This window comes from Colletes latitarsis, chromosome 12, assembly GCF_051014445.1.
Source record: "Colletes latitarsis isolate SP2378_abdomen chromosome 12, iyColLati1, whole genome shotgun sequence".
NCBI lineage: Eukaryota > Metazoa > Arthropoda > Insecta > Hymenoptera > Colletidae > Colletes > Colletes latitarsis.
In genome coordinates this window covers 18267082-18285769 of record NC_135145.1, presented here as the reverse complement: position 1 = coordinate 18285769, position 18688 = coordinate 18267082, and the positions used below count along the sequence as shown (strand labels likewise).

General features: G+C 35.5%; 5 protein-coding genes across 8 annotated transcripts; 3 read left to right on the top strand and 2 right to left on the bottom strand.

Annotated features, from left to right (window-relative positions):
• Window positions 1-947: 947 nt before the first annotated feature.
• LOC143348808 (nucleoside-triphosphatase THEP1) lies at window positions 948-2397 on the top strand. Of its 2 annotated transcripts, XM_076779426.1 has the most exons (5): window positions 948-997; window positions 1398-1464; window positions 1732-1900; window positions 1967-2072; window positions 2139-2397. In XM_076779426.1, the coding sequence occupies exons 2-5, from the start codon at window positions 1410-1412 to the stop codon at window positions 2391-2393; spliced, it is 585 nt and encodes a 194-aa protein (XP_076635541.1). In that variant the 5' UTR covers window positions 948-997; window positions 1398-1409; the 3' UTR covers window positions 2394-2397. The 2 variants fall into 2 exon arrangements, with proteins under 2 accessions (XP_076635541.1, XP_076635540.1); XM_076779425.1 differs by lacking the exon at window positions 948-997 and having other exon boundaries at window positions 1007-1464.
• A 35-nt stretch (window positions 2398-2432) lies between these two features.
• Window positions 2433-6048, bottom strand: Ppd3 (protein phosphatase D3). Of its 3 annotated transcripts, XR_013080824.1 has the most exons (9): window positions 5784-6048; window positions 4598-4987; window positions 4230-4516; window positions 4045-4150; window positions 3833-3975; window positions 3448-3764; window positions 3296-3377; window positions 3096-3225; window positions 2433-3010 (listed from the first exon to the last, which is right to left on the bottom strand). XR_013080824.1 is itself a non-coding variant. In XM_076779422.1 (8 exons), exons 1-8 carry the CDS (start codon window positions 5875-5877, stop codon window positions 3166-3168), a joined length of 1479 nt encoding a protein of 492 aa, XP_076635537.1. In that variant the 5' UTR covers window positions 5878-6048; the 3' UTR covers window positions 3092-3165. The 3 variants fall into 3 exon arrangements, 2 of the variants coding, with proteins under 2 accessions (XP_076635537.1, XP_076635539.1); XM_076779422.1 differs by lacking the exon at window positions 2433-3010 and having other exon boundaries at window positions 3092-3225; XM_076779424.1 differs by lacking the exon at window positions 2433-3010 and having other exon boundaries at window positions 3092-3225; window positions 3457-3764.
• A 1216-nt stretch (window positions 6049-7264) lies between these two features.
• LOC143348818 (ribosome biogenesis protein BOP1 homolog) lies at window positions 7265-11205 on the top strand. Its single transcript, XM_076779460.1, has 8 exons — window positions 7265-7477; window positions 7757-8680; window positions 8747-9425; window positions 9494-9703; window positions 10122-10399; window positions 10470-10569; window positions 10645-10840; window positions 10912-11205. The coding sequence occupies exons 1-8, from the start codon at window positions 7367-7369 to the stop codon at window positions 11063-11065; spliced, it is 2652 nt and encodes an 883-aa protein (XP_076635575.1). The 5' UTR covers window positions 7265-7366; the 3' UTR covers window positions 11066-11205.
• Window positions 11206-13573: 2368 nt separating this feature from the next.
• LOC143348827 (uncharacterized) lies at window positions 13574-16307 on the bottom strand. The gene is made up of 3 exons (XM_076779485.1): window positions 15958-16307; window positions 15216-15539; window positions 13574-15126 (listed from the first exon to the last, which is right to left on the bottom strand). Exons 1-3 carry the CDS (start codon window positions 16044-16046, stop codon window positions 13656-13658), a joined length of 1884 nt encoding a protein of 627 aa, XP_076635600.1. The 5' UTR covers window positions 16047-16307; the 3' UTR covers window positions 13574-13655.
• Window positions 16303-18624, top strand: LOC143348836 (RAB6A-GEF complex partner protein 2). Its single transcript, XM_076779497.1, has 7 exons — window positions 16303-16586; window positions 16783-16908; window positions 16974-17095; window positions 17234-17341; window positions 17403-17552; window positions 17616-17728; window positions 17801-18624. Exons 2-7 carry the CDS (start codon window positions 16787-16789, stop codon window positions 18329-18331), a joined length of 1146 nt encoding a protein of 381 aa, XP_076635612.1. The 5' UTR covers window positions 16303-16586; window positions 16783-16786; the 3' UTR covers window positions 18332-18624.
• Window positions 18625-18688: the final 64 nt, after the last annotated feature.

Here is an 18688-nt window from a genome sequence, read left to right as displayed (position 1 = left end):
AAGAATAAGACTGTATTCTCAAATTTTGTCGGATTTAAAAATTTTTTATTAAAAAATCGCTGTACAGCAGAGGCTATACAACTTTCCGGTTCCTAGCATGCGTATGTATATGTATAGGATAGAGTGGTTTTGGCGTGAAAAGTTAGCTAATCTTCAAAAAGCATCCAGATCTGCTTTCAAAAAATACAAGCAACGTCAGTCATGACAACCGAACGGATGTAAGAGCGAGAAAGAAAGGCTCACATTTGCCTTCTTTCTCTATTTCTCGAAGTTGTCCGATATGCCACGCTCACTTCGGCCATTTTCGGCCAGTCGAGGAAGAAAGAAAATGTGAGCCTTTCTCTCTCACTCCCACGAGACGGTCCAAAGCGCGATCGCGCTCACTTCGGGCAGCTTCGGAGAATCGAGGAAGACAGGCTGACACTCGCCCTCTTTCTCGATTCTCCGAAACTCCACGAGCTCACGTATACGAGATCTGCCATAGTGTGCGAAAGTGGAGTGAGGCGTTTCCGATGTCTGACACTCGATCTAGTAGCACAGACCGTGAACCATAGATTCTTACTGTTTTCGGAGAAATTAACTAACTATAGATTACCTTTGGTACGTGCTGCGTGACACAAAGTGCGCAAACTATTGCTGATCACGACATACTAATATATATAAAATATACAATGGATTAAAAAACAAATATCGTTCGACGTGTATTACAATGTATTAAAGTATATCAGAAAGTTAAAGTTGTTTGGCCATACGATCGACGGTATTATGCACACCAATGCCATAAGAAAAAAGATTAGTCTCTAGCTAGTTAACTTTCTCGAAAATAGTAACCAACGATAGACAAAAACATTCTTACCGTTTTCAGAGAAGTTGAGTATCTAGAAATTTCTCTTTCTCATTGGCGGGTTGCTCGCGCATGCGCTGCGCGATACATGCGTGCAAATACAACCGATTGTATGTCCATGCGACTTCAACCTTTTGCTATACTTTAATATAGGTATTGTATTGTCCGTTGCGTGCTCTTTAATATTTTATTACGTACATCGATGATTTGTATGCTTTGATACATTGCGTAGTTTAATATATAGTAATCAGCGGTAAGTATTTTGCGCACCTATGACACACAGGACACGTGTGAACCGCCTGGCTGGTTAACAACTTCGAAAATGCTACAAATCAGTTTAACTCACAGTACACGCTCACATTTATACAATCATCGTGTATGCTCGAGTAGAGTGTGTTTTACTCGATCACGATTCAGATTTTCTTTTTCTAATTTGTCGGTATCTTTGTTAACCATAGTTGTATAAAGTCACAATTCTTGCCCTGCATGTTTTAAACGTCTATTAACGTTATTTTTTCATGACATGTCATCGACACCTACAATCATTCGTCAGAGTCAGATTGATATGGACACTAGCGCCACGGTGCGTATTTCGCGTGTACTTCTTACCGGACGCCCTGGTAAGTCCGCAACTTTCAAAATTGCGCGGGTATTCGAAAGGTATTCTACCAGTAAATATTGATAAATGTAAAAAACTACATTTTTAACAAATTAAACATAAAATATTAAAATTTTTTAACAACCTTGATCGTTGTGTCGTCGAACTCGAAATTTTAACGATGCCACGCAATTATTAATCTAGAAATAATTCGTTCGATATCTCTATTTTAAAAAGTAAACATTTAGATCACGTTTACTGCAAACATTTACTTATAAAATTGTTATAGGCATTGGAAAGACTACAGTATGCAAAGAGCTGATTTCGATCATAAATAAGGGAAATTATAATCTCGAAGGGTTTTATACGGAAGAAGTAAGAGATCAAACTGGTAGCAGGATTGGATTTGATGTTGCGCTCGTAAACCGTTCTGGGGGAAAATCGTTGGCACGAATCGAGTCAGTATTATCTTATAATTATAAAAAATTTAATTTTACTTTTGTCTAACGCAATATTATTCGCAGAGACGTGATAAACCAGTCACAACGGTCTAAATATAAAGTGGGGAAATACCATGTGTTTCTTAATAATTTTGAAGAAATGGCATTACCAATCTTCGACTCGAACGCAGTAAGCAGACTATTCTTATTGTGTACTTATTTAATAGTAAAATACTTATGTTTTTATTTCTATCAGGATATACTAATTATAGATGAGATTGGTAAAATGGAATTATTAAGCGAAAAGTTTCATGACCAAGTGCTGAAGTTATTTTCGAAAACTTTGAGCAAACCTTTCATAATTGCAACGATACCCGAAACCCATAAAGTGCCGCAGAAATATTTACCGCTGTTCCAACAGCTCTGCACGGACAAAAGATCTAAACTCATAACCGTAAATCATCAAAATCGAAACAGTTTACCGGAAGAAATTTTCCGTATGATCTCGTAAGGTACAATTCGTTCACTGTTGCAAGAAAAACAATATGAATATTAAATACATTATAAACACTGTTTATTCTTAACAAAAAAACAAAACGGTAGATCAAAGAAATCTTTCCAATAACGTAAGATTCGTAAAAAAGTTTTTATCACAAATAATGTGATGAATAATGACTGGCTGGAAAATTGTACTATATAATCATGCTAAATCACATACGCGTTAGATATCTTTATAATAATCGTTTTATAAAAACCACCGTTATTCATTAAAGAATAAACTAAAAGTACGATAGGTGTTCGTTATGTATTCGGTAATCTTCTTGGAATATAAGTTAATCCGTCGAAGATTTTTGATATTTTTTATTTACCTTACGCGTGGATATTGATATCTTTAATGAACAAGGTGGTTCGATTGAGAGTACAAAATAGAAACGTTCTCTTTGCGTCGTTTCATTGCAATGGAATAAAAGTTACTAACAAGGTATCATTCTTATCGTAGACAAGAAAATTTGATACGTCTGTTCGCCAGTCGTCGAAACGAGCAAACGTTTTTTCATTTTTTTTTTACACCCATCGATAATTATGCCTTCGTTGCATTTATTATGATACAGAAAATTTTTCTTGTTCCTAGAAAGAATACAATATTTATTGTTTCGGAGATGCCTAAGCGTTTTCTCGTTTCCTCCATTTCGGTATCAAATATATTACGTACACTTTGATTGGTCTACTCATATTCATTTATCGTTATTCGTTTATTTATCAACTGTATCTAGAGCGTTCCACTAGCACATGAATTTTAGTAGAGAATTAGCGTATATCATTGGCCTTACATCCGGATGAGGCTAAAAGAAACGGACACGTGCAGTTCGATTAAAAAATAATACAGAATTAATCGATTAATTATAAACGTACCACTGCTTCGTACGATGTAAAATGGGGTTTCATATCTTTGCCGTTAAGTGTAATGAAGGCACCCTGGTTGCCCATAGTATCGCTGAAAAAGTAGATAAAATCAGCACGCTGTTACGGAATCATAAACATTATTTGCTCCATCAAATATATACTTAACGTGCCAATAATTTGGAGCGGAGAATACGGTGATGCATTTTCCATCGTGACCGACTTCGTATCCGTTGCTTTTCACTTCGTGACTCCTCACGATGTAATCGAGGTTGTTCAGCGTAAGGAAATTCTGCGTTACGTCGGGTCCAAACTGAATACCGACTCCTCTCTTGCTGGGTGCTCTTCCAAGTTGAGGCTGTGGATCGGACCACAATAATTCACACATTAATCCTTCCTCCGGTGGTTGTCTGTTTCTATCGATTTCCCGTATTTCTTGCAACGTGACGTCGTCTCTCGAAAACAGACCGCCATGCATCACCTAAAAAATCGTAGGTTTACACCTGGTAATTTACGTTGAAACTACCGTTAACGATAATATGGACTTACGAGAACTCTGTTATTGAGACAATGCGCCAGGGGAAGCCAATTGTAAACCACGGTGAACAGTTCCGCCATGTGGGAAAAATACTTCGTTTTAACTTCTCCATCGAATCCGTACATTTGGTTCATCGTAGCAGATTCGTGATTACCTAAATATCATATCTTACAATGAATGTGTATTGCTTGTTAATGGTGCAAACGAACTAATACTTACATACCTCTGGCCATAAAAAAGTGATTTGGATACAATAATTTAAATCCAAATAAAGTAAATATACACTCTACGGAAAACGAGCCTCTATCTACAAAATCTCCATTGAATAACTATGTAACCGTTAAGGAGTATGTTTCACAAACCACAAATTTAAAAAATACAATAAACACGACTCGTTACAAAGGATACGTATGGGTTAGTTTCCGAAGGCAATCCATTTAATTCAAATATATTAAGTAAATCGTAGTATTGTCCGTGTATGTCTCCACAGATAACAAATTTACTATCTTCAGGAATTGTGATATCGACTAAGCTTGGTTGTGCCATAAACAATGTTTTTACGTCTAAAAGAATCTTATACGCGTATCTACGATGTAATATCTGTTGCTTCCTGTACCATTCTAACAAATCCTGCATAAATTTTAATGTGACTTTTCCATCTTCCAGTTTAGGCCCCACGTATTCATCTTCGATGGCTATAAAAATACACAAAATGACATTGAAAATTTTTTTAAGAATTCAGTTGAACGCATTAAACATTAAATAGAGCAACTTACCCATAGCTTCTAAATTAATCATACTGGCTATACTCTTTTTATTCTCGTCTACAGAAATTGCTTTTTCGAAGGCTAATTTTTTTAATATTTTACAACATTCTGTATATTTAGCCATCGCATCTTTATCGTTTGGTCTTGCTTTAGTAACAGTTTTATAATCCTTAAGAGCTAGTTTGAACTTGCCAACCGACATATGAGCTGCGGCTCTACGATAATATCCTTTTATATAATTTTTATCTAACTCTATGGCTTTCGACGCATCCGTCAGTGCATATCCAAAACATTCCGTCTTCAAATAAGCAAAACTTCTGTTTCCATAGTATACCGCCACTGTAGGGTTTAATTCTATGGCTTTAGAATACAATTCTATGGCTTTGATATAATTTTGATCTAGAATATGATATAGAACAGCAAATTATAGACGATCGACAATGTATTTACAATATTAACCCTCAGAGTCCGGATGCTTAAGTAGCAACACGAAGCTCAAATGCCAGATCACTTTGACTCGTACAGGAAAATTCAGATATACGTGTATACAGATTTTAAAGAACGATTTTCTAATAAATTCCGCTACGATTACTTTATTAACATTCTTCATTACTTTTTAACTGCTTAGCATCCTTTTCATGCTTGTGCTTATTGGATTATACGTTTAAAGTTTCAACTTTCTTTGCTGTAGCTCTATCGAATATATCAAATGTAAATCCAACATTTTGTTCCCTTAAGCAATAACGTCGCATCAGCATTTGGACGACGAGGGTTAATGAAATTTCCAGAAGCTATTTTTTCTTTACAGGAATTACGAAATCGTACAATATAAATTACTGTAGAATGCAAAGCAAAATACGTGACACGACATAAATAATACATGTCATGTAAAAGTGTGAATGCCAAATTAGTATAAAAGAATTTTAAAGATGAAAATAAATATTTAAACCATGCTCGTAAAAACAGTTACGACATATAGTATGGTCGTTTTAAATCTTTACTCGACTATGTCCAACTACGAAGTTTCGCTCGATAATTTAATAACCATTTACGTCGCGGAAGTTGGGTTAGTTTTAAACACACACGTGACTAAATTGCATTAATCAACCGATAATCGTGACATCTTCTCGAATACCATAATAAAGCATAAAGTTAATTTTAAAACCGGATGTAGGACGATATTTAATAAACGCACTTTTGAAGCATTCGTTCGCTTCTTCTTTAAATTTTTCCGCTCTGGTCGTATCTTCGGGCGATATTACTCCCGTGATTTCTGCGTTTTCGCTCATCTCGTGCGTTTCAACCAGCAAACTAACAAGTAAATGTGAAATCACTTAAATTATACCGAAACGTACACAATAAATAACGCATTAAAGAAAGAATAACGTTTTTTTATATAACGGCCTTTATTCCAAGCACACTGAATGCCGTGAACTGTTCAACTACCCCGTGAAACGATTCGATCGATCGAAAACGAACACACGAGAACTATCGATCATTACGATTCAATTGGTGACAATAAAAAAGTTGTGCAATATTTGAATAACTGAATAAATCTGAATAATTAATCGAACAAAGTAATTTTATTCCGATAATCGTTATTTAGTGTCAATCGTAAATAAAAGATTTTTCTTAATATTAACGACGGATAAATTTTTGTTCAGAACGAATGAAAGATGTACAAATATTTGTCTGTTATTGCTCTGGTACATGATTAATTAAATAAAATTTAGTAGTGTAAAAGGAATAATAACCTTGTTAAAATTTTCCCTGCATACGGTTTGAATAAAATGCGTGTTAAGGTTCGTTTGAACTTGCTAAATATTTAATTTTAATTTCAAATGCTAAAAATGCTGATTTCAAATTCCGGTCTGAACCGATAATGTTGGAAGTGACACGGAAATGGTAAGGAGCGATCAGAAAGCAGTATCACAGACGAAGTATACGAGTATAGACCTCCAACGTATTTTTTCGACCCATTTTTCCGAGGCTCTAGAGCCTCATTACCATTTTCGTGTCACTTGCAACGTTACCAACTGGTTATAGAAATGAACACAAGAGAAACTGAGACAGGAAACGAAGTTGCAAGAATTCGTTTGTTTTAATCGATTAACGGATACAATTAAAAATTTAGTTGTCATAAGTTGGTTACAATTAATAGAATTATACAGATGTCTAGCAGGTCTCCAGAAAAAATTTTCTAGCATATTCTATGCATTCTATGGCTATTAAATAGTTTAAATAATACTCGTAATACACCATAGTAATCGTTATTTTGTTCTTTGTAAAGTATCAAATGTTTGCGTGCAAGTTATGCGTTCGCATACATAATCAAATTCATAATCTTTAAATGAGTTATTACAATTTAAGGTTCCGAATAATCGATGAGATTTATCTTTTATTTGTAGCATTTGTTGTAGAGCGTTGTATAAAAAATTTCATTTCGTCTGTCTCAGTCTAATTTTCTAAAATTTCGATTAAGACTCGAAATTGCATATCGACCGTTGCAAGGTCGAGCTTCGACTGTTGCAAGAGCGAGAAGGAAAGGCTCACACTTGCTTTCGAATCGTTTTCGATTTCCCGAAGTTGCACGAAGTTACACGAAGCGCGTGCCGTTAAACGCTAAAGGAAGTTCGTCGTTACTAGCGCCACCGTCGATGCACTCAAATATGCCAAACCTAACCTCACTGCACAATGCTCGTTTCTGCTCGATCAGGTTAGATTGGTACATACGTGAAATTTAATAACCTCATTTCTGTACTTATGAAACCGTAAAAAATGAGCAATCAACGTAAAAATTTAAAAAGAAGACAGACTAATTTGAAGGTTGGAAGTAGTACCAAGGAAGTAGAAAAGAATTCAATAAAATTTCAACCAGAAGAAGAATCGGTAAAGTTTTCTTCTCCACAATACATTCTAACCTATAAAAGTGTCACTCGGTAATGAAAATTAATGTAAATTTTGAAATCTAACCTTTTATTGCGAATTCTCATTTATCGACGAGATTGTATTATCATGAAATTTTCTGTAGATCATTACGCTGTGCACAGTTTATTTTATATATAGCAACATAATAAGCAATTCGATGTTTCTCAATTATTATAAGCTCAGTGGTGCTTAATAGTAATAATAAAAAAACATAACTTATGTTATAATAAAATTGTTTAGGATTCAGGTACGGAAGATTTGTTGAACGCTGAAGTGAATAATAATGACGAAAGTACAGACGAAGAAGCCGAAGATGATCAAGATATATTGGAATCAGATACCGAGAAAGATCCAATTGTCTTTGAATCGGATGATGAAGAAGACGAATTAGAGTTTGATACAGGTTCTAGTGATCTCGATTCGGAGAATGACTCTTCCATTAGCACTTCCGAAGACATATCCGAAGAAGAAAACAATACGAATGATAAATTTGAAAGAGAGTCCAAACCTGCTGCTACTAGTTCGAAATTCAAACGCAATGAGAGTAAGGCGAAAGCTACGCTTGCTAAATCTCCTGCATCTACGATCGAAAGTACAAATATACCTTTTGTATCAAAATCCAATAAGACGAATAAGTCTTCTGCGAATAAAACAGATGCACCGGAGGAATCGAAATCTCGTAAACTTACGCGAAAAGAAAAAGTACAAAATAAAAAGACTTCAGAGCCAGATAATTTAAAAAAGAATGCAGAAATCGCATCGACGAAAGGACCATCAGAAAAATGTAATAAAACTAAGATTAGTAAAGAAGAGATTAGTAAAGCCTCGAGTAGCAATGTTCCAACGGTAAATCAGCGACTAGAAGAATACGAATATGACAGTTCGGACGAAGAAGACATTCGTAATACAACAGGAAACATACCGATGAGGTGGTACGACGATTATGACCATATTGGTTACAATTGGGATGGTAAAAAGATTATGCAACCTCAGAAAGACGACCAGCTAGATAAATTTCTGAAAAGAATGGAAAATCCTGATTTTTGGAGAACTATAAAGGATCCTCAAACTGGGCAGGACGTTGTATTAAGCGAAGCAGATATAGAATTAATCACAAGAATTCAGAAACAGAAGATTCCTTCTGTAACTTTCAACGAATATGCTGTAAGTTCCATCTTACTTTCTAACATTTTATAATTTTATAATTTATCTTGTTCCTTTTTATTATAGCCATGGGTAGAGTGGTTTACTTCGGAGGTAATGAAGATGCCCTTGCGGAAATTTCCTGAACACAAGCGTTCATTTTTACCATCCAAGATAGAAGCTAAGAAAGTGTCGAAGATAGTTCACGCGCTTAAGATGGGTTGGGTAAAGTCTACTGCTGAGATAGAAAAAGAAAGAGAGCAGAAAATGAACGAACAACGGTTTTACATGTTGTGGCAATCGGACGATCAAGCCGAGGAGATGCGTAGAATTCACAAGCACATCCCAGCGCCGAAGAGACACCTACCCGGTCACGCGGAAAGTTATAATCCCCCGCCGGAGTATTTATTCAACAAGAACGAACTGAAAGAGTGGAATAAATTACAACCGACGCCGTGGAAACGAAAGTTGCATTTCATCCCGCAGAAATATAATTCTCTTCGCGAGGTTCCTGCCTATAGTAAATATATTAAAGAAAGATTCCAGAGGTGTCTAGATTTATACTTGTGCCCCAGAGCATTAAAGATGAGATTAACGATAGAACCTGAAGCATTGGTGCCACAATTACCTAGTCCAAAAGATCTACAACCGTTTCCCACGACGATGTCTATGGTATTTAAGGGCCATACGGATATGGTTAGAAGTATCACCGTGGAACAAATGGGTCAATATATTGCTTCTGGCGGGGACGATATGAATCTAAAAAGTAAAGTTTTATCGGTTCTTTCCGAGGAAGCAAGTAATATATTGTGTATAATGTTGATTGCGTTACAGTATGGGAAGTTGGAACAGGCAGATGCGTAAAAACAGTGCCGTGTGGTGGAATAATCAGGTCCGTGGCTTGGTGTCCGAATCAATCTATATCGCTTATAGGAGTGGCGACCGATAACAAAGTCTTTTTGATAAATCCTGGAGTTGGGGATCGCTTAATCACTAACAAAACGGATCAATTATTGGAAATAATACCGCAACACGATGTTATAAGTATGATAGAATATATATCTTCATTAGCAGCAAAGATATATCGTCCTTCCGCGAGAAGAAGGCACAGTGTGTTTACATCCCCACTCCTGCTGCAGTTCGTTGACTGACAGAGACATTGGTCGAAAACGGTGATGGAGATCGATGGCAGCCAATCAGCGAACTGCAGCAAGAGTGGGGATGTAAACACGCTGTGCCTTCTTCTCGTGGAAGGACGGTACCATTTTTCCACCAGAAGAGGGCGCAACGTGTTTACATCCCCTCTCCTGTTGCAGTCTGTTGACTGACAGGCATTGGTCGAAAACGGTGACGACGACAGCCAATCAGTAGACTGCAGCAAGAGTGGGGATGTAAACACGCTGTGCTCTCTTCTCGTGTAAGCACTGTACTAGAACCTGATTAATTGTACATTTTATATCAGTAAGCGACAGAGTTAAAACTGCTGTTCAATGGGAACAAGTAGAAGGCGATCGTTGGTCCCTGGGCATCAGGATAATTTTGAATCACTTCAAAACAGTAAAACAGATAACGTGGCATGGTAAAGGTGATTATTTCGCCACCGTTATGCCGGATGGTCAAAACAGATCCGTATTAATAAATCAATTATCGAAACGAAGATCTCAGTTTCCCTTCGCTAGGTCGAAAGGTTTAATACAATGCGTTTTATTCCATCCGATCAGGCCATATTTATTCGTAGCGGTAAGTGAGAATTAGGTACAGGTTGGAGCGTAAAATTTCAAATTTATTAATCGAAATAAAATAATTACAGACACAACGAAATGTTCGAATATATGATTTGGTGAAACAAGAAATGATAAAGAAATTATTATCAAACTCGCAATGGATATCGACGATGGCAATACACCCTGGTAAATATTTCTAACGTCCGAATAATCCTAATCGATTCTTTGTTTCATGTCTAATATTTGCTCATTTATTTTCAGGAGGTGATAATGTTTTAGTAGGCACTTATGATCGTAAAATGCTTTGGTTTGATCTCGACTTGAGCACAAAACCTTATCAAACGTTGCGTTTACACGGTACAGGTGTACGTGGTGTTGCATTTCACAAGCGATACCCTCTTTTTGCATCTGGCGCTGACGACAGAGGTCTCATCGTTTCCCACGGAATGGTATACAAGTAAGGTCAAGCATTTATACATATTAACACCATCGTTAATTACGTATTATTTATTCTGATATACATTTTAGCGATTTACTACAAAATCCGTTGATCGTACCGCTAAAAAGATTATGTAATCACGAGTCTTACAATGATTTTGGTATTTTGGATGTGCTGTTTCATCCTATTCAACCGTGGGTATTTTCAGCAGGTGCGGATTCAACGATACGAATGTATACTTGAATCGCGTAACGTCCATCTCTAACGTGTTTTTATACAATAAAATGTAAACAGATAACATTGTATAAGAACAAAATCGTAAAAATTCCGACGAAAGTTTCTTTTTTTTTTATGAAAAAATAAAAATTGAAAGTTGAATCTTTTTTTTACGAATTTTATTTTTGCACGAAAATGTGTAAATGCAACTTGCATCAGAATTGTATACAAAGATTAAACGTATAGGAACTTCTATGTTGTAAGAAAAAGCTATGTGATAATCTAATTACAAAAACAATATCGTAAAAAATTTGACAATAAATATTCAATAATGAAAATAATAAAAAATGTATCTATTTTTATACAACGTGATTCTTAAGATTAAAAATTGAACGAACCTTTTGAAGATATATACGAGTCTCGACACGCGCGCAGAAAGTCTAGAACTAGTTTTTACATACTGTGTGTTAGGAAGAAAAGGGATTATTATTTTCTTTAGTAAAATTATTAATAAACATATTCAAATTTCGAATAATATAATTAAAATTTAAACCAATAACAGATCCTTGCGATAGTTTACGAAGTTTGAGTGGTTGGAATATATACAGGGTGTTCCACCATCCCTGGGAAAAATTTTAATGGGAGATTCTGGAGGCCAAAATAAGACGAAAATCAAGAATACCAATTTGTTGATGGAGGCTTCGTTAAAAAGTTATTAACGTTTAAAGTTCCGCTCGTACTGAATTTTTTTCTCGAAAGTGGGTAGGATTTCAGGGGTAGGTCTATTCATAAAAAATTATTGTAATTGACCACCGCAACTGAAAATAATTTTTCCAGAACGATTTGAAATTTTTTAATTTTGTCGAAAAATTTGTTAACCTACTCCAATTTTTTTCTCGAAACTGGTTAGGAATTTGAGGCTATGTTTATTCACCAAAAATGATTGTAATTGACCCTCCTAGCTAAAACTAATTTTTTTAGAACGATTTAAAATTTTTTTTTTTCGCCGAAAAATTTAGATTCGACCCCCCCTGTCGATTTTTCTTAAAAAATCGTTTTCGATTTTTAATAATTTTGTTTGACGCTGTATGGAAATTTTGTTTAATACTTTTTTGTAGGTACCCATGGGCTCTACTTCAAAAAAAAGTTTCATTCAAATATATTCACTATTGTGGGAGTTATGGCTGTTTGAAAATTAGACAATTTTTATGAGATTTTTCATACTTTACGGGGTTTAGGAGCAACTTTTCGAATATTTTTGCGATTTGTACATATTGTCCATCAAAATACGTGTAGTTTGCTTTTTCAAACATTAAAATCGTCTAATCCGTTCAGGAGTTATGTCGTTTTAAAGATTCGCATGAAATTTTGGGCTGACATTTCTGGCCAGAAATTATGTTTTCGGTAAGGAATTTTTTTTTCGAAAATGCGTAGGATTTCGGAGGTATATCTAATGACCAAAATTGATTATAATTTACCCCTGTAACTAAATATAATTTTTTTAGTATGATTTGAAATTTTTTAATTTCGTCTAAAAATTTCAGTATCTATTCGAATATTTTTCTGGAAAATGGGTAGGATTTCGAGGATATGTCTAATGACCAAAACTGATTATAATTTACCCCCGTAACTAAATATAATTTTTTTAGTATGATTTGAAATTTTTTAATTTCCTCAAAAAATTTCAGTATCTACTCGAATTTTTTTCTCGAAAATGGGTAGGATTTCGAGAGTATGTGTAATGACCAAAACTGATTATAATTTACCCCTGTAACTAAATATAATTTTTTTAGTATGATTTGAAATTTTTTAATTTCGTCTAAAAATTTCAGTTCCTACTCAAATTTTTTTCTCAAAAGTGGGTAGGATTTCAGGGGTATGTCTATTTACAAAAAATGCTTGTAATAGACCCCTGTAACTAAATATAATTTTTTTAGTACGATTTGAAATTCTTTAATTTCGCCTAAATATTTCAGTATCTACTTGAATTTTTTTCTCGAAAATGGGTAGGATTTCGAGAGTATGTGTAATGACCAAAACTGATTATAATTTACTCCTGTAACTACATATAATTTTCTTTGTATGATTTGAAATTTTTTAATTTTGCCTAAAAATTTCAGTATCTATTCGAATTTTTTTCTGGAAAATGGGTAGGAATTCGAGAGTATGTCTAATGACCAAAACTGATTATAATTTACCCCTGTAACTAAATATAATTGTTTCAGAATGATTTGAAATTTTTTAATAACTTTTTAATGAAGCCTCAGTCGAGAAATTGATATTCTTGATTTTCGTCTTATTTTGGCCTCTAAAATCTCCCATTAGAATCTTTCCCAGGGGTGGCCGGACACCCTGTATGATTTCATAATAATAACAATGCAAACTCCATTTTGAAATAGCAAAAGAATTAAATAACTGTTTCAAGAAGTCTTTTTAATAAATCTAATAGTAATAAAAATTCTTAAATAAATATTCGTGGTTAATTGTGGAATGATAATGGATATAATATACCTCGTAACTGTATAAGTTAAGAACTTGCATTTCTTACAATATTATTGACAAATATAGATGTACACCAAATGTGTCAATAACGCGGGTTACGTACACGAAATACGCATTAAGACGGAGGCAACGAATGACCTAAGCATTGCCATTCGGGTTCTCCACATTCGCAGATACGTCCAGCGTGTCTAACTTGAAAAACTGTTACTACGCCTCTGTTGTCGTCGAATCTACAAGTAATATGTAAATCGTGGATCAAGAATGTATAAAATTGGCTACCCCATCTTTGTCTGAGATACACGGATCTGGGATCTTCGCGGAGCACGTTTTCAATTGCTACTTTTTGGTCGTTAATTTTGGTTCCTAATATTTTATTTAATTGGATGAGTGCTCGGTCGTTAAATATCACGCACAGGGGCGTTCGTGATCTTGATATCCACTCTGGGATTCTTACTTCCGACGAGAAATTAGCTTCTGCCTCTCTGTTTTCGGCGTTTCTTGATTCAGGCGAAAATATTGCATTTATATCCGCGCTGTCCGGCAGACTACTGTTCGACGCAGTCCTTGCTACCTCGATATTCGGCAAAACTTGCGACGGAGTAAGCGTTTGCGACTCCAGACCCTCCTCGCCGTCGGGAGCCTCGCGTATCCCCATCCTTATAGGAGAATTATCGATCCTCGCGTTCAACGAACGTCTAATTAAATCTAAGTCGGTACCACACACTGTGCTTGGTCCATCCGCTCCGTCTAAGAGTCTGGAGCGAGAAGCATGCGCTTCTATGTAATTAGATCCCATATCGGTTGAAGTATACATTGGCTCGACGTTCGTACGACTACTTACATTCCTGTTTTGTAATCTACTACTTATATCTACTAAACTTTCTGATCGTTGTTCCAAATTAGCTGAAAGCACGTTACGCGCAGTGGATATGTTCGACCTTGGATCGGACGAGGAATCGGAGGATGTATAAAATGCTCTGTGTATACCAGTTACGTCTACGTTATGCGGTAACGTACCATTATTGTGCAAATTGATATCACTCAACTCCGAGAAGTGTCTCACGCTGTTGTAATTTTCAAAATTCGAATTTCTCTGAAACTCTTCCGCTTGCAATCTTAGAGCAATTTCTTCGTCTCTGGAAATATCTTGGTTTATATCGTTGGTATTTTTTCGATAATAAGAATCTGAGAGCAGACTTCTGGTTTCGTCTCCAAGATTAACGTTGGCATCGAAGGTGCCACACGTTTGACTTCTATTTAAACTAGTAGTCTCTTCTATGCACACGAATGTATTATCTATGGTGGGTTCCTGCGGCCTGTTACATTTCTCGAAGCACATTGGACTGTCGTACAATGGTATGTAAGGTTTTATATCTAATACGGGTGACTTGTCCACCATGTCCACGCCTTCGAAATAAATGGTGTGATTTTCTATTCTTGTAATCTTTACTAAACTCAAACCGATAGGGCATGGACGATGAGGTGATCGCGTGGAAAAGACCCCAGTTTTTGTACCGTTTAATCTCGGTGGTGCAACTTTAGCACGAACGTGCGTCGAATCGTTTCTATGAAAATAGAATAAGACCCTGTCGAAGTAGAAATAGTCAGTTACGAAACGGAAATTTATAACTACGATACGACACAGTCAGAATATTTCTTTCTTCCATTGTCTTACCACATATGCGAGAAATCTTGTAATCCTTCCAGGGCGTGGGCTGGATTGGTATATATAGAGTTATACAACAGTAGCTTTCCCGGTACATTTCCACAAATTCCTGGCTGCCTAGGAGTGCCGCGTTTGCACGGAAACCAAGTGGATATTATTCCGATTGGTTTTAACTTTACGTTATCGTCGTCCGCGCTAGTGCTAGGTTTTACATCGTCTTCGGATATAACTTTTGGTTCGGGCACAGACGCTCCATTTCTGTACGATTCTAAAAGACGTTTTATAGTATTGACATCTTTTTCATGTATATAACGAAGAGTTTTTATTTGTTGTCTGTAAATATTAAAGAGCAACGATGTGGTAAATACGATACTAGCTTCACAAGTACATTAACTTTAACATTAATTATATTTGTCAATTTCAATAGGTATTAACAGATATCATTTTACATGCACGTAAGATGGTTTTAAAACACATTTGTATTAGTCGTATATTTCCTATATTATTCATTTTGTTCTATTCTCGTATATGGACGAGTTAAAAATTTTAAATAAATTTTGTTTAGTAGTATGTTCGTATACAGAATTGTACGATGTGCCAAAACTTATGTTAAGCACCATAGCCACGCATATACGAATACATTAATAGGTGCATAGAAAACAGCACCTTCAAATGGAACTTGTTAATACCTTTTCTAATAAATTCTTCGAATCTATAAAGCCACGATATGATAAAAGGAATGTAATAATACCTCAAGTTATTAATTTCTTTTCTGGCTGTATTTAACTGACCAACCAAGTATTTGACATTAAAATCTGTGTTTTGACAAGCTGAATCCATAACTAACTAACCGAGTGCTCTCCCGAGTGAAATCGTCGGTTTAATCGAATAGAATGAAATAGAAATAATGGTTGCAGGGGTGCCAGATGCGGCGCAAGAGTCACAGAACAGTACCCTCTCCACTTTGGTTATAAGAGAACCCACTGATCTCTATATACTGGATGCGACATTGGCCGTTAACTAGTGAAGCATGTACAGCGGCCGCCATCTTTGAGAATGAACAACGTGCGACACCTGGTTATCGTCCCATGTACTAGCACATTCCGTAGAGCCTGGTTGTCCAATAATCACAAGCTAACTTTTAGAGGTTGCTTTTCAGTATCATCGCAAACTCTGTTTCGCATCTTTATAACAAGTTGAAAACTAATATTGAAAATGATGTCTTTAAGGACGTTTTTTTAAAGATGGCTTATGGTGTTGTGATTCTCGATTTTTCTATAGTATATGTTACAAGTGCCACACTGGCCCGATCTAATAAAACTGCAGCTGCTGACATCAGCTGACGTTTGTATAGGAACTGAGAAACGTCATTTTTAAAATGTAATCGAATTATTGAAATAATACTTCAAATAATAATTATACATACCATACATAACCTATGAACTACTTTGCGGTTGTTGCTTGTAATACCATATTTTATAATAAGTTTATAATATAGTTTTTTTAACTACTTTTAGAAAGCTATAATATTCGTATTTTGTGATTTATATATAGAAATTATTTTTAATTATAACAGAATCATGATTGAGATAATGGCGAAATTGGTTAGAGGACCTGTATATTTTACCGGAGAAGTTATAGAATGTTTAGTCACGTTTAGTAATCCGCCAAATCCAATTCATCAAATATCTCAGAGCCACAGGTAATATGCAACTAATTTATTTCAAGCAAACACGTTCTTGCATATAAATTGAAATCTAATTTTAGTGATATTTTTGAGAGTCTTGCGTGGGCCAGCGCGCAAGTTCATTGTCAATGTTCCACAAATATGAAACTCGTGTTATCGGAAAAATTAAATACCACTGCTCGTTTGGCAGCTATTAACGCAAGTAAGATCACTTTGAAGAAATATTGCGAAAGGATTCCTTTTGAATATTAACGATTCAAAAGTAGAATAATTAGTAAACTTTATAGAGTAAATGTAATGTTATCCCTTATAATTACGAATGCTACTCATTACTCTCCAGATACAACATTTGCCCCGTGGCAACAAGATAACGGTCACGTTGTAATGAACACAAAACCCAAAATTTTGTTCTGCGACTTAAGGTTATCACCCGGTGAAAGTAAAACATGTAAGTCTTTGAATGTAACGTATTACATAGCATCTAGAGATTGTACATTTACATCTTACAGATATCTATCGGGAAATAATTCCAAACGACGCGCCTCCATCGTACAGAGGACACGCAATAAAGTATTCTTATAAAATTACAATCGGAACACAACGAGTAAACACGGCTATTAAATTACTTCGAGTTCCATTCAGAGTACTTTCTTTAAGCGGTAATATTATTTACGCATTTTCAATGCAATGTATGCATAATTAAAATACCATAATTTTAACAGAATTGCCTGAAATAACTACTTGCAACGATAGCATCGATTTAAGTCCGAACAATCCATTCATGGAAACTCAACACAGAGAAACTCCGTTAGACGTTGCGTTACAAACTCTCCAGGTCCGTTATCTTTCATAACATAGACATAACGTTTTACTTTATTATTAATGCTTCGATCTTAAATGTGTTTAGAATTTAACGGCCAGACGCAGTCCGAATTTTTACAATATTACTAACGGACGTGGGCGCGTCGTAAGGTTCTGCCTTTTTAAAAATTCTTATAAACTCGGAGAAGACATAGTTGGAACGTTCGATTTTTCAAACGCTACCGTGTCGTGCGCGCAAGTATCAGTTGCGTTGCAATCAGAGGAACATATTTCAGAGGAGTACAGACGAGGAAAAGCCGCTAATCTGACATTAGTCAGTTATAATAAACATCACGAAATGTGTATGGGTTTAAAATACTCCCATTTAGTGTTACCCATACCCTTACACGTAACTCCAGACTTTACCACCGATTTGATGACGCTAAAGTGGAGGTTGCATTTTGAATTCGTCACCACTTGTAAGCTGATAGAAATGCCTAATGCAAGTACCAACAGCTGGCAAGGACCATCAACTTTGGACGTAGAAACAATGATTTGGGATTTGCCTGTGCACATTCATCCAACAACCACACCACCTAATACTGCACAACAAACGAAGTATAGTATATTAATATAGCAAATTGAGAAGTATTATTGGCACGGTGCAAGAAATTCTTAAAGACTTACTACCTTTCGTCGATAACTGTTCAATATATAAATATAAATTATTCTATATCGCGTGTACAAATTTGTCAGGATAAATTATATTTTGACAAAAATAATCTGTATGACATTTTGATACGTCAGATAATATGTAAGCAGTACTATAATAAGAATGTCGAGAATCTCGAGAACGTAGAAAGAAGTCTCTGGCTGCTAGTTTGAATTGCAGGGATATGCATATAACTGCGTGTTGTTTCTGCCAATATAGGGAATCTTGTTTTGTTTTCCATCAATTTGTAACGCTGATGTTTCAAAAAAATTAGCATTTTTT